The sequence below is a fragment of the Neoarius graeffei genome, chromosome 7 (assembly GCF_027579695.1).
Source record: "Neoarius graeffei isolate fNeoGra1 chromosome 7, fNeoGra1.pri, whole genome shotgun sequence".
NCBI lineage: Eukaryota > Metazoa > Chordata > Actinopteri > Siluriformes > Ariidae > Neoarius > Neoarius graeffei.
This window is the reverse complement of record NC_083575.1, coordinates 3,096,528-3,112,147: the sequence shown is the minus strand read 5'-3', so window position 1 is coordinate 3,112,147 and position 15,620 is coordinate 3,096,528. Positions and strand designations below refer to the sequence as shown.

Here is a 15,620-nt window from a genome sequence, read left to right as displayed (position 1 = left end):
GCAAAAATGAAATTCAATACATTATTGACCTGTGCGCAAAACTCCACACACTCACAGACTTAACCCAGGAGAATTTGCGGCAGGCCCAAGAATGGCAAATCCACCTGTACGACAGTGGTACACGCCTTAGGGAGTTCGCACAGAGAGATAAAGTACTCATGCTGTTGCCCAAGTCGAGCTCCAAATTGATCGCCAAGTGGCAAGGACCCTTTGAGGTCACATGGCAAGTCAGGGATGTCAACTATGAGGTGAGGCGAACGGACAGGGGTGGGGTGCTACAGATTTACCACCTCAATCTGCTCAAACTTTGGAACGAGGAGGTCCCCGTGGCGTTGGTGTCGTTGGTTCCGGAGAAGGCGGAGCTGGGGCCGGAGGTTCAAAGGGGAACATTGACATCGCGTACCTCTCCAGTCCCCTGTGGAGGCCACCTCTCCCCGACCCAACTCGCGGAGGTTGCCCAGTTGCAGACCGAATTTTCGGACGTGTTCTCGCCCCTGCCCAGCCACACCCGCCTCATAGAACACCACATTGAGACGCCCCCGGGGGTGGTAGTGTGCAGCCGCCCTTACAGGCTGCCCGAACACAAGAAAAAGGTGGTTCGGGAAGAACTCGAGGCCATGCTCGACATGGGCATCGTTGAGGAGTCCCACAGTGACTGGAGCAGCCCGGTGGTCTTGGTTCCCAAGGCCGACGGGTCGGTCCAGTTCTGTGTGGACTATAAAAAAGTCAATGTGGTGTCTAAATTTGATGCGTACCCAATGCCTCGTATTGACGAGTTGCTGGATCGACTAGGCACGGCTCATTTTTATTCGACACTGGATTTGACAAAGGGTTATTGGCAGATCCCCTTGACTCCATTATCCCGAGAGAAAACTGCCTTTTCCACACCGTTTGGCTTACACCAATTTGTCACAATTCCTTTTGGGCTGTTTGGGGCACCCGCTATGTTCCGGGGCTTATGGACAGGGTCCTCCACCCCCACGCCACCTATGCAGCCGCATAATTAGACGATATTATAATCTATAGTAATGACTGGCCGCGGCATCTGCAACACCTAAGGGCCGTCCTTGGGTCACTGAGGCGAGCGGGTCTCACAGCCAATCTGAAGAAGTGTGCGATTGGGTGGGTGGAAGTACGCCACCCTGGGCTTCCACTTGGGCAATGGGCAGGTGCGTCCCCAAATTAATAAGACAGCAGCAATTGCGGCTTGCCCGAGGCCCAAGACCAAAAAGGGGGTGAGACAGTTCCTGGGGCTGGCTGGCTACTATCGTAGGTTCATACCTAATTATTCGGATGTCACCAGCCCGCTGACTGATCTCACTAAAAAGGGGGCACCAGATCCAGTCCAGTGGACGGAGCAATGCCAGCGGGCTTTCTCTGAGGTAAAGGGTGCACTGTGTGGGGGGCCATTGTTACACTCCCCTGACTTTTCTCTCCCCTTTATGTTGCAGACGGACGTGTTGGAGAGAGGGCTGGGGGCTGTTCTGTTCCAAGAGGTGGAGGGGGAGGATCGCCCAGTGCTGTACATCAGCAGGAAGCTGTTGGTGCATGAGGGGCGCTACAGCACGATAGAAAAGGAGTGCCTGGGGGCGTCGTGGCTCAGGTGGATAAGGCGCCATACCATAAATCCGGGGACCTGGGTTTGATTCCAACCCGAGGTCATTTCCCGATCCCTCCCCATCTCTCTCCTGCTCATTTCCTGTCTCTACACTGTCCTATCCAATAATAAAGGTGAAAAAAGCCCCCCCAAAAAAATCTTTAGAAAAGGAGTGCCTGGCCATCAAGTGGGCGGTCCTCGCCCTCCGCTACTACCTGCTGGGATGCCCTTTCACCCTCTGTTCGGACCACATGCCCCTCCAGTGGCTCCACCGCTTGAAGGATGCCAACGCGTGGATCACCTGTTGGTATCTGGCACTCCAGCCCTGTAACTTCAAGGTGGTCCACAGGCCGGGGGCGCAGATGGTTGTGGCGGACTTCCTTTCCCGTCGGGGGGGGGAGTCGGCTGCCCAGCCTGAGTCAGGCGGTGGGGGTATGTGGCAGCAGGGGCGTGGTCAAGCGTCGGTCTGTGAACGGAGGGCGGAGTCAGGGAAGGTAAGTGGCAGAATCACTGCACCTGATGTCAGTTAACCTGTGTTTGTGTGTCTTCCCCAGTGACCGCGCCCTATATAAGGAGAGAGAGAGAAGAGGAAGAGAGCTCTCCCCCCAGCCAGACGCCTTGTGTGTGTGCATGCGTGTGTGGCTGGGAGAGTGTGAATGTCACTGAAAAGTGCAAAATAAAGAGTTTTTGGAAACTCAGTTCTGGCCTGCTGTACTTCTGTGCTCCACCCACCCGCTCAAATCGCTACAGTAGTGTAGTGCTGTGTAGTGTTGTGTTATGTAGTTGTGGCAGCAGGGGCGTGGTCAAGCGGCGGTCTGTGAATGGAGGGTGGAGTCAGGGAAGGTAAGTGGTAGAATCACTGCACCTGATGGGAATTATCCTGTGTTTGTGTGTCTTCCCCAGTGACCGCGCCCTATAAGAGGAGAGGGAGAGCAGAGAAAGGGAGCTCTCCCCCAACCCGAACACTGGTGTGCGTGCGTGTGGCTGGGAGAGTGAATGTTGAACGCTGAAAAGCGAGAAAATAGAGTTTTATAAGAACTCATTTCTGGCCTGCCGTGCTTCTGTGCTCCACCCACCTGCTCAGATTTTACAGTAGTGGAGTGCTGTGTTATGTTGTGTAGTGCTGTGTTATGTAGTGGAGTGCTGTGTTATGTTGTGTAGTGCTCTGTTATGTTGTGTAGTGCTGTGTTATGTAGTGTAGTGCTGTGTTATGTTGTGTAGTGCTGTGTTATGCAGTGGAGTGCTGTGTAGTGTTTTCACCCTGTAGGAACAGAGCTCTCAGGCCACTCAGGCGGCTCAGCTGCACATCCCTCAGGTTTGAGATGCCATTATAGCCGAGATGGAGAACCTCCAAGCTGCACATGAGAGGCTCCAGACTCTCCACATTCACACACTCCTTACTGACACGAGAGACAGAGAAAATATAACACGCGCGCACACGCAAACACTTTCAGTGCAGTTAAAAAACAAAACAACAGTTTTGCAATATTGGAAAAAAGAAACAAGTACACAGAAAAAAAAATTGATCATCCAAACCCCATTTCCAGAAAAGTTGGGAAATTTTCCAAAATGAAATAAACAAAAATCTGTGATTGATTAATTCATGTGAAGCTGTATTTATCTGACAAAAGTCCAAAGACAAGATTTAATAGTTTTACTGACTAACTTAAGTGCATTTTGTAAATATAAACGAAGTTAGAATTTGATGCCTGGAACACACTCAAAAAAAGTCGGGACAGAGACAAAATAAGAGTGAAAGTTTACAGGATATTCAGATAACACCATTCTAGAAGATTCCACAGTCAGCAGGTTAACTGGTCACATGATTGGGTTGAAAAGGAGCAACACCAAAGGCTCAGTCTGTGTGAGTAAGGATGGGCGTGGCTCACTGCTTTGTGCCAAAATTCCTGAGAGAATTGTTAGTTGATTCAAAAAGAACATTTCTCAATGCAAGATTTTAGGTCTTTCAGAATCTACAGTCCATAATAATATTGTGAAAAGATTCAGGGAATTCGGGGGCAGCACGGTGGTGTAGTGGTTAGCACTGTCGCCTCACAGCAAGAAGGTCCTGGGTTCGAGCCCCGGGGCCGGCGAGGGCCTTTCTGTGCGGAGTTTGCATGTTCTCCCCGTGTCCGCGTGGGTTTCCTCCGGGTGCTCCGGTTTCCCCCACAGTCCAAAGACATGCAGGTTAGGTTAACTGGTGACTCTAAATTGAGCGTAGGTGTGAATGTGAGTGTGAATGGTTGTCTGTGTCTATGTGTCAGCCCTGTGATGACCTGGCGACTTGTCCAGGGTGAACCCCGCCTTTCACCCGTAGTCAGCTGGGATAGGCTCCAGCTCGCCTGCGACCCTGTAGAACAGGATAAGTGGCGACAGATAATAGATGGATGGATGGATTCAGGGAATTTGGAGACATCTCAGTGTGTAAAGGGCGAGGTCAGAAACTGTCTGAGAAACCGTCATGCTAATGTGACAACTATAGCCACATGGGCTTGGGAGGACTTCAGAAAACCGTTCTCAATTAACACAGTCCACCGCTGCATCCGGAAATACAACCTGAAACTGCATTACACGAGGAGGAAGCCATTCATCAATTCTACACAGAAACACCACTGATTTCTCTGGGCCAGAACTCATCTCAGATGGACTTAAAGACAGTGGAAACGTGTGCTGTGGTCAGATGAGTCACATTTCAGCTCATTTTCAGGAAAACCGGACGTCAAGTTCTCAGTGCCAAAGGTGAACATGACCATCCAGTTTGTTATCAGAGAAAGGTGTAAAAGCAGCATCTGTGATGGTATGTGGGGTGGGGGGTGAGTGCCCATGGCATGGGGGAGGTGCATGTGTGTGCAGGTACCGTTGATATATTGGGATTTTAGAGAGACATATTCATCAAGGCGACGTCTCGTCCCGGGAAGTCCATGCTTATTTGAGCAGGACAATGCCATGCCTCATTCTGCATGGGCTACAACAGTGTGGCTTCGTAGTCACAGAGTGCGTGTACTTGACTGGCCTGCTGCAAGTCCAGATCTGTCTCCTATTGAGAATGTACGGCGCATCATGAAGAGGAGAATCAGACAACGGAGACCATGGACTGTAGAGCAGCTGAACTTTTATATCAAGCAAAAATGGACATAAATTCCATTTGCAAAACTGCAACAACAATTAGTATCCTCAGATCCTATACGATTAAAACGTGTTTTTAATGGAAAAGTGATGTAACATAACGGTAATAATGCCTCTGTCCCAACTTTTTTTTTGGAGTGTGTTGCAGAAATCAAATTCTAACTTTGTTTATATTTGCAAAATACAATTAAGTTGTTCAGTCAAACTACTGAAAATCTTTTCTTTGGACTTTTGTCAGTTAAATAAAGGTTCACGTGAATTAACCAATCACAGATTTTTGAATTTATTGCATTTTGAAAATATCCCAACTTTCCTGGAAATGGGGTTTATACATACAGAGAAGTAAAATGTAAAATTATATCTCAAATATCTTAAAAAAACAAAAACATGATATACATGAATGAACTGTATAAGATTTAATATACTATTGATAAGCCTATTTCTGCCATCTAGTGGACATGAGAGGAAATGCAGGTCATTTTGAAGAATTGGAATAATGCAAATGGTGTGTGTGTGTGTGTGTGTGTGTGTGTGTGTACCTGCTGCTCTTGCTGCTCTGTTGTCCATAGCCGCTGGAGTGAACTTTCTGATAGAGCTGCTGTCTGCTGCTCAGGTGAGTGTGTACTTTCTGAAGTGGCAGAATTGACTCGATGTGGTTGTAGTTGAGATACAACACCTACATACAGGACGGGGATACACACACACACACACACGTCACAGTCCTGCAACATACGACATGAAATGTAACAACAAATATATAAATATTTTAAATGTTGGTAAACTGCTGTGGTATGAGACGAATAAAACACTTGGGAGCATGCTGCTATAGGAAAGTAATCAACTTTGTGGTGGTAAGAATAACTCCATTTCCCTTACACTCGTCATGTGAAACACACACCTTGATGTTGGGCAGGTAGACGAGGCCACTGAAGGAGGTGAGGTTGTTCCGCTCCAGATTCACACTGCGCAAATTCATAAAGAGCTCAGCAGGAGCCAAATCCACCATCCTGATACGAAGGGGCGGAGAGTTAGTATCACATGACCACATGAGGACTTCTCATACTGCGTGAAGGTTATGGTGTGTACCTGACAGAGCAGCCCGGGAGCTCCAGCTCCTCCATCTCTCTGTAGTTACACTGACCAAGTTTCTCAGTCAACGTGTCTGCTGTTAGCCTGCCTCCAAAAAGGTCCTTCGCATTCTCATGCTCTGATACCTCCTGTGTACAGAAAACACACACACAGTCTGCACTAATACCTTACAAAATGAATGATGAGTAGCATGCTATAGATGCACAATGGTGTAACATAGGGAAAAAATAAAAAATTCAGGTTTTGATTTTATGTACTGAAATAACTATTAGGCACAATTTTTACAATATCTATATAAATTAGTTGTTTTTACCCATTTTAACCTTGAAATCAGCATTTTAATGATTACCCATAATGCATTGTTTATCGTGCTAAAACAAGCAAAAACGTCATAAGACAGTGAAAATACTACCTTTACTACCTTCATGTGGCGTCTTTCTCGATCGCACGTGCCTAGAAGCGTACCTTCTAGAACATTCCTGGGTGGTCACGGACTGTCACGTAGCCTAGTTCGGTTGTGAAACTCACTAGGATGGAGTATTTTCGCCAGTTTAGTGGCAAACTTTTGCGACGCAATTTCTCTATTCTCGAAATCTGTAACCTGAAACCCTACAAGAAATGTTTCATAATGTTTGGGATTTTGAAAAATGCTTCTAGCAAATTTATTTCGCTGTATTTTTCCGTGAAACTTGGTATAAATCATCCTTAAGTGATGACCGTGACATTGTTATTTTGGTCTGGGTCACGGAGTTAGTTGGAAGCGGGAGAAATGAGAGTTTCTCAACTACAGCAGCACTTCTCACCATAGCTGGCTGGCGTGTTTCACAGCGTTTGGGATTTACTAAATCGACTAAATCTCTAGATCTACTGAAGCTACGAGGATATAAATCACCAGGATTCTAATTTACTGGGTGAGAAGTATTGTATATTTTTTTGAAAGGTTTATTCGCGCTACAAGTCCATGAAAGTTGGAATTGTTCGTGAAGGGGTTAGATTTTGGTAGCGTGACGCGCACAACAAGCAAAAGAAAAAACAAATTTTCTTCCGAATTTCCTTGCTTTATCAAAATTATTTTTTGATACATTAAAAGACTGTGTGTTTATAATATTTAAGCGATTTTTTATTATAGAGAATATTTGATCAAAACTTTCAAAACAGCATTCAAAGTGATTTTTCACGGGTGTAAATGTTACGCGTGACGTCCATAATTATGTTAAATTTTAAGAACTAAAATTCTGTTTAAAATTCTAGATGTGCACTATCATTCTGGGGTTTTGCTGAATAATACTTTAGGGAGTTCTCTTACAATGCTGAAAATTCAATGAGTTTTGGTGAAATTCTAGAAAAGTTATTTACATTTTAACGCGCCTGATAGCGATTGTGCTCACACAGCATGCTACTCATAAATACACAATAATAAAGGTGCTAAACCGGTTGCTATAAACTTCCATTATTGAGACTGTGTGTGTGTGTGTGTGTGTGTGTGTGTGTCACCACAGCAGTCCCATCCAGTGCTTTCAGAGACGGCAGGTGAAAGATGACATTAGCCCGATAATTGTCCAGTGTCCTTGTTAATGGGTTGCCATACAGATCCAGAATAATCAGGTTACTCAGAGTCTACAGGAGACACATCATCATCATCATCATATTCAGCATGCTCATCAACATTATCATTGTCATCTGCGTCATCACCTTCAACAACATGGTCATTGGCGTTATCATCAACGATGTCATTAACACTGTCATCACTGTCATCATCAACAACTATAAATTAGTGTTTCTCAACCACTGGGCCACGAAGCACCATCTAGTGAGCCACGAATTTTTTTTTCAAGTCAAAGCTAATTTTTACTTGTAGTCAGGTACAACTGCTGGGTCGCATCCAACATCACACCTGCCTCTTTGAGCTACAGTCACACTATAGCTCGCAATGCTTTGCGATGGGTTATCAATGAAAATAAGGTGGTTTGGTGGCGATATACAGTGGGGCAAAAAAGTATTTAGTCAGCCACCAATTGTGCAAGTTCTCCCACTTAAAAAGATGAGAGAGGCCTGTAATTTTCATCATAGGTACACTTCAACTATGAGAGACAGAATGGGGGGAAAGAATCCAGGAAATCACATTGTAGGATTTTTAATGAATTAATTGGTAAATTCCTCGGTAAAATAAGTATTTGGTCACCTACAAACAAGCAAGATTTCTGGCTCTCACAGACCTGTAGCTTCTTCTTTAAGAGGCTCCTCTGTCCTCCACTCGTTACCTGTATTAATGGCACCTGTTTGAACTCGTTATCAGTATAAAAGACACCTGTCCACAACCTCAAACAGTCACACTCCAAACTCCACTATGGCCAAGACCAAAGAGCTGTCAAAGGACACCAGAAACAAAATTGTAGACCTGCACCAGGCTGGGAAGACTGAATCTGCAATAGGTAAGCAGCTTGGGGTGAAGAAATCAACTGTGGGAGCAATTATTAGAAAATGGAAAACATACAAGACCACTGATAATCTCCCTCGATCTGGGGCTCCACGAAAGATCTCACCCCGTGGGGTCAAAATGATCACAAGAACGGTGAGCAAAAATCCCAGAACCACACGGGGGGACCTAGTGAATGACCTGCAGAGAGCTGGGACCAAAGTAACAAAGGCTACCATCAGTAACGCACTACGCCGCCAGGGACTCAAATCCTGCAGTGGCAGACGTGTCCCCCTGCTTAAGCCAGTACATGTCCAGGCCCGTCTGAAGTTTGCTAGAGAGCATTTGGATGATCCAGAAGAGGATTGGGAGAATGTCATATGGTCAGATGAAACCAAAATAGAACTTTTTGGTAAAAACTCAACTTGTCGTGTTTGGAGGAGCTGCATCCAAAGAACACCATACCTACTGTGAAGCATGGGGGTGGAAACATCATGCTTTGGGGCTGTTTTTCTGCAAAGGGACCAGGACGACTGATCCGTGTAAAGGAAAGAATGAATGGGGCCATGTATCGTGAGATTTTGAGTGAAAACCTCCTTCCATCAGCAAGGGCATTGAAGATGAAACGTGGCTGGGTCTTTCAGCATGACAATGATCCCAAACACACCGCCCAGGCAATGAAGGAGTGGCTTCGTAAGAAGCATTTCAAGGTCCTGGAGTGGCCTAGCCAGTCTCCAGATCTCAACCCCATAGAAATTCTTTGGAGGGAGTTGAAAGTCCGTGTTGCCCAGCGACAGCCCCAAAACATCACTGCTCTAGAGGAGATCTGCATGGAGGAATGGGCCAAAATACCAGCAACAGTGTGTGAAAACCTTGTGAAGACTTACAGAAAATGTTTGACCTCTGTCATTGCCAACAAAGGGTATATAACAAAGTACTGAGATGAACTTTTGTTATTGACCAAATACTTATTTTCCACCATAATTTGCAAATAAATTCTTTAAAAATCAGACAAATGTGATTTTCTGGATTTTTTTTTCTCATTCTGTCTCTCATAGTTGAAGTGTACCTATGATGAAAATTACAGGCCTCTCTCATCTTTTTAAGTGAGAGAACTTGCACAATTGGTGACTGACTAAATACTTTTTTGCCCCACTGTACACGTGAGCTAAAAGTTGTGGTCACACAGCAGGTGAACACTTAACTGTCACACCTTTGTACGTTTGAGTCTGGCGCAGCTCGAGCAGCCGCACTCGCTCATGGAGTGTGTTGTGTGTGCTCTTGGGACCCAGTCGTTATGGGAAACACCTGATATTGATTTGAGTGCAATCAGCACGCACAGCTACAGACGCTGTTTTCACAGAGGATTTGCAAAGTATTATCATTATCACGGTCACGTTTGTTCCTAGCCGTGCTTATAACGCTGTTTAAAAACTTTGCTTTGTGGTTCTGTTTTCTGTTTTGTAAACATCACGCCTGCTAATAAACACTCTTCCTGCACTTAGATCCGTCTCCCGCCGTCTACAACCCCGATTCCAAAAAAGTTGGGACAAAGTACAAATTGTAAATTAAAACAGAATGCAATGATGTGGAAGTTTCAAAATTCCATATTTTATTCAGAATAGAACATAGATGACATATCAAATGTTTAAACTGAGAGAATGTATCATTTAAAGAGAAAAATTAGGTGATTTTAAATTTCATGACAACAACACATCTCAAAAAAGTTGGGACAAGGCCATGTTTCCCACTGTGAGACATCCCCTTTTCTCTTTACAACAGTCTGTAAACGTCTGGGGACTGAGGAGACAAGTTGCTCAAGTTTAGGGATACGAATGTTAACCCATTCTTGTCTAATGTAGGATTCTAGTTGCTCAACTGTCTTAGGTCTTTTTTGTCGTATCTTCCGTTTTATGATGCGTCAAATGTTTTCTATGGGTGAAAGATCTGGACTGCAGGCTGGCCAGTTCAGTACCCGGACCCTTCTTCTACGCAGCCATGATGCTGTAATTGATGCAGTATGTGGTTTGGCATTGTCATGTTGGAAAATGCAAGGTCTTCCCTGAAAGAGACGTCGTCTGGATGGGAGCATATGTTGCTCTAGAACCTGGATATACCTTTCAGCATTGATGGTGTCTTTCCAGATGTGGAAGCTGCCCATGCCACACGCACTAATGCAACCCCATACCATCAGAGATGCAGGCTTCTGAACTGAGCGCTGATAACAACTCGGGTTGTCCTTCTCCTCTTTAGTCCGAATGACACGGCGTCCCTGATTTCCATAAAGAACTCCAAATTTTGATTCGTCTGACCACAGAACAGTTTTCCACTTTGCCACAGTCCATTTTAAATGAGCCTTGGCCCAGAGAAGACGTCTGCGCTTCTGGATCGTGTTTAGATACGGCTTCTTCTTTGAACTATAGAGTTTTAGCTGGCAACGGCGGATGGCACGGTGAATTGTGTTCACAGATAATGTTCTCTGGAAATATTCCTGAGCCCATTTTGTGATTTCCAATACAGAAGCATGCCTGTATGTGATGCAGTGCCGTCTAAGGGCCCAAAGATCACGGGCACTCAGTATGGTTTTCCGGCCTTGACCCTTACGCACAGAGATTCTTCCAGATTCTCTGAATCTTTTGATGATATTATGCACTGTAGATGATGATATGTTCAAACTCTTTGCAATTTTACACTGTCGAACTCCTTTCTGATATTGCTCCACTATTTGTCGGCGCAGAATTAGGGGGATTGGTGATCCTCTTCCCATCTTTACTTCTGAGAGCCGCTGCCACTCCAAGATGCTCTTTTTATACCCAGTCATGTTAATGACCTATTGCCAATTGACCTAATGAGTTGCAATTTGGTCCTCCAGCTGTTCCTTTTTTGTACCTTTAACTTTTCCAGCCTCTTATTGCCCCTGTCCCAACTTTTTTGAGATGTGTTGCTGTCATGAAATTTCAAATGAGCCAATATTTGGCATGAAATTTCAAAATGTCTCACTTTCGACATTTGATATGTTGTCTATGTTCTATTGTGAATACAATATCAGTTTTTGAGATTTGTAAATTATTGCATTCTGTTTTTATTTACAATTTGTACTTTGTCCCAACTTTTTTGGAATCGGGGTTGTATCTTGTAGTGTCCTGATCCCCAGATCATTAACCCAGACACATATGAAAAGTTGTTCTCCTCCTTGCTCTTCCAGGTTTCCATCTGTGTGTCCGTGTAGAATGATGTCTGCAGCACCAGGTCGTCTGAAATGTCGGGGAACTCAACAGATGGATCATTTTCCAACTCGTAGAAAAAAAAATCCTTCTTTGTTTGCGTGCAAGGACCTAATCCCATTGAGTAGGTTCTATATCCACTTCTTGGTTTTAATAACTTGCTTGTTTGCTGAACACAAACATAGCAGTAAGTTCTTGTGTTAATGGGCCAGACTCCACTTTTGGATCATTAATCCCTTTTGACTGAGAATGACCTGCATGCATGGGTTCGGCTTCTGGCACATCCATACAGTTTTAAATACAACACCTACAATTAAAAACAGATGGGTTTTCTTACTCTTATTTAATTCCTGGGCTCCCATCTGTAACAGGGAGTGATGTCACATCCCATGAATACACTTTACAATAGATTATTAGATTTTAATAGAATAGATGAGTTGAAATAATTGGGGATCTTTTTTAATGGGCCCTGACTCGGTACAAGTATGAATAGGTGGGCCTTAAAGCAGAAAAGGTTGAGAACCCCTGATCTACATCAACATCACCATCATCAGCACGGTCATCAGCATCCTCACCTTCATCAACTTTATCTGTCGTGCCATTACTTTGGAAAGTGTTCTTGGGTTGGTGAAAGGTGCTATATCAATTAAAACTTCTTATTGTTGATATCATCAACATCGAGATCATCAACAAGTACAAGGGTACTTCAGAAAGTTCTCGGCCTCACTCAGAAACAAGGGGCGTAACTCCCATTTTGGGGCATAACTGTATAATATAAATCCTTATATCACTGTCCACAAAAAGTCAAATGTATGTCGTCATTTCTTTGAAAGTGATGCCTTTGAAAATCAGTAGGTGAGAGGGAAACCGAAAAATGGACAAGAAAGAAGCCAGAGCTGTGACCAAGTGTCTGAATAAAAAGGAAATGACCCCCAAGGAGATCCACGGTCAACACACTTGGTGAGGACTCCCCTTGCTATTCAACCATAAGGAAGTGGGTTACTGATTTCAAACGGGGCACTGACAGCACTGAAGATGACCCATGGTCGGGATGCCCAAAATCAGCGACCACAGACGATCAAAGTGGACGCCACTCACCGCATGGTCATGAGTGATAGATGTTTGACTGTCCAGCACATAGTGGAAACCATGGACATCAGTGTTGGCTCAGTTCACGCTGTTTTGACTGACATCTTGGGGATGAGCAAACTGTCTGTAAGAAGGATGCCCGCATATTGACACCAGATCAAAAGTTGAACAGACTGGAAATTTCGAGGACGCTTTTGGCCCGTTTTCAGGCTGATCCAGCCAAATTCCTGAGATTTGTGACCCAGGATGAGACACGGGTTCATAACTTTGCTCCTGAATCAAAGAAACAATGGAAACACACCGGTTCTCCGCCTCCCAAAAAGTTCAAGCAAGTGGCGTCTGTTGGCAAGGTGATGGTTTCTGTGTTTTGGGACCCTGAGGGAGTGTTCAGGGCTGAATTCTTGCAAAAGGGTCAAACCATTAATGGGGACGACCTACATCAGAATTGTGACAACTGAAAGAATAATCAAAGAAGACAGGTGAGGAAAGAAAGCTTCGAGCTGGCATGATGTTGCTCCAGGACAATATGCCTGTTCACACAGCACAGGGGCGGGGCAGAAGCAGCCAAATGTGGCTTTGAACTGTTGCCCCGTGCACCTTACTCACCCGACCTGGCACCGTCTAACTTCTGTTTCCTAAACTGAAACCCCACTCACATGGTCACCATTTTCAGAGTGGTGATGAAGTCATCCATGCTGTTGAGGAGGATCTGGAAGCTCAAGATGTGACCTTCTTCCATGAAGGGATGGAGAAGCTTGAACATTGGTGGACTGAGTGCAGTGAAGTTAAAGGAGACAGTGTTGAAAATTAATGCAAGAACAATCTTCCTCCTGTGACATTTTCCGGGTGAGGCTGAGAACTTTCTGAAGTACCCTTGTAAGAGTGTGTGTGTGTGTGTGTGTGTGTGTGTGTGTGTGTGTGTGTGAGGGAGTGAGTGAGTGAGTGAGTGAGTGAGTGAGAGAAAGAGAGAGTCCAACCTTGAGGTGATGGATGTCTCGCAAGGTGCTGATGTGGTTGTTGCTGACATAAAGCTCAAACAGGAAATGTGACCTTTGAACCCCCTGTAGGGAAGAAATGCAGTTGTCTTCAGCAGACAGGAAATGAAGATTCGTCAGGCAGTCCAACACAGAGGCGTCCAAACACCGCAGCTGATTACTGTTAATGCTGAGTCGCGCCAGCCGGTGGAGCTGAGACACACCTGCACAACACACGCTGATGTTAGCTTGAGAAGTGTTCACATGGAAACAAGAGGAAAAGGGATGGTGAGAAAGACTGAGAAGAGAAATAAGGAAGTGAAGGATAGAGGGAGAGAGAGAGAGAAAGAGAGAAGCAAGGAGATCCGGATGTGTGTGTGTGTGTGTACCCTCCAGTGTCCAGATGTAGTTGTGGTTCAGTGACAGCTCCTCCAGTAGGGGGCAGTTCTGCAGCCCCTCGATGTTTGTGAGCTGGTTGTTATTAAACGAGGCCCAGCGCAGATTCACCAACTGCTCCAGATTACTGATGTGGGACAGACGCTGACCGTCCAGATTCACCGCTGTGATCTGAACACACACACACACAGTACCACAAAGTCACACTCATAGTCTACACGCTGAACTGGAAGTGTGCATGTGTGTGTGTGTGTGTGTGTGTGTGTGTGTGTGTGTGTGTGTGAATACCTTGGCACTCCACCCAGGTTCGAGGTTAGTGGTGGGTTTCCATGGTGACGGTTTGAGGTGTGTGAGGAGCTGGGCCACATTGAGGAGACTCAGGCAGCGCGGATGATCAACATCGGTCCGGGAGTGAGAGAGCAGCAGCGTCTATACACACACACACACACACACAATTGCAGATGGGATTGGAACATAGTGATTTGTCTAGAGTGTCATGTACACACACACACCAAGTTGATCTTGGAGGTGGAGTTCTTGTGTGTCGTGGCTGATGACATCTCCTCCTCTGTCACCAACACTCCATCCAAGTGTGTGAGAGTCTTCAACTGGCCCAACACCACCATGCGCACGGACTCACCCTGCTCACCCTGACAGACACACACATACTGAATTGTATATACAATACAGGTACTTTTGATTGTCAAAGTTTCACCTTCTCACACACACACTGAACACGAGTCCTGCTCACCTGACTCCACGGGTTGTGTCTGGTATCGAGGCGCTGCAGAGAAGGTGTGTGTTTGCACAGGACGCTCGTGTCCTCTTGGACTTGGCTCAGCTGGTTCCAGCGCAGATCCAACTCTCTGAGACGGGGAAGTCCTCGAATGCCTTCCAGAGTTATGATCTGGTTAAAACTGGCATCCACACACTCCAGATTTGGCTGACGGGATGGAAAACATGTACATACTCACTTTAAACTTCTGTCCCAGTGAAAAGGACGGGGTTCAGGATGGAGTTCATGAACACACTCACCACCTCAGACACAGAGTCATACAGATGGACATTAACACTGTTTGAACACAAGCATTTGGGCCTGGAGTAACGACTGCGTGTGAATGCGAGACGGAGTGTCAGCTCCAGGTGAAAATCTCACCAGGTGTGAAAGGTCGTCCAGGTGTGTGAGAGCGTTAAAACTGATGGTCAGCTGCCGCAGCGCCATGAGACGGGAAATCTCCTTCATCTTGCTCAGACTGTTCCCGTGAAGATTCAGCACCTTACACACATCACAACCACGTTAGTGATTGTCCAGACTCGCCTCACTACCTGTTTACCCTAATCTTGTGTTGGAATAATAGCTGTAAAGTGTGGAATGTATTATCCACAAGCTGATGGCGAAACAAAATGTCAGCTTCTAACCAGAGTTGTACATATGATTTATAGAGTACACGTTTGCATTGTTTTAAAATTCATAAGCAGATAATTTTTTAAATTTATTAAACGTGGGTTCGGATGAAATCTAACTATTCATAAGCTACTTTGATTTTCCCCTTTAATAATAATAATAATAATAATAATAATAATTGAATTTATACAGCGCCTTTCTCATACCTAAGTTTGCTTTACAATTAGGAAAATGAAAAAAAAAGTCCACCAAAAGGTCAGGATGTCATTCCAATGGTGTAGCTGCCACAGTCCCACCAAAACAC

At 45.2% G+C, this 15,620-nt stretch overlaps 1 protein-coding gene across 1 annotated transcript in view; it reads right to left on the bottom strand.

Annotated features, from left to right (window-relative positions):
• Positions 1 to 15,620, bottom strand: part of lrrc9 (leucine rich repeat containing 9) — a 54,587-nt gene that overhangs the window by 4,015 nt on the left and 34,952 nt on the right. Inside the window, exons 16-26 of the mRNA XM_060924566.1 lie at positions 15,068 to 15,187; positions 14,663 to 14,854; positions 14,424 to 14,552; positions 14,200 to 14,340; positions 13,905 to 14,082; positions 13,519 to 13,739; positions 7,307 to 7,429; positions 5,810 to 5,940; positions 5,622 to 5,730; positions 5,263 to 5,399; positions 2,858 to 2,997 (exon numbers count right to left, since the gene is read on the bottom strand). Of these exons, the coding sequence (XP_060780549.1) occupies positions 2,858 to 2,997; positions 5,263 to 5,399; positions 5,622 to 5,730; positions 5,810 to 5,940; positions 7,307 to 7,429; positions 13,519 to 13,739; positions 13,905 to 14,082; positions 14,200 to 14,340; positions 14,424 to 14,552; positions 14,663 to 14,854; positions 15,068 to 15,187 (1,621 nt within the window). The remainder of the gene's footprint in view (positions 1 to 2,857; positions 2,998 to 5,262; positions 5,400 to 5,621; positions 5,731 to 5,809; positions 5,941 to 7,306; positions 7,430 to 13,518; positions 13,740 to 13,904; positions 14,083 to 14,199; positions 14,341 to 14,423; positions 14,553 to 14,662; positions 14,855 to 15,067; positions 15,188 to 15,620) is intronic.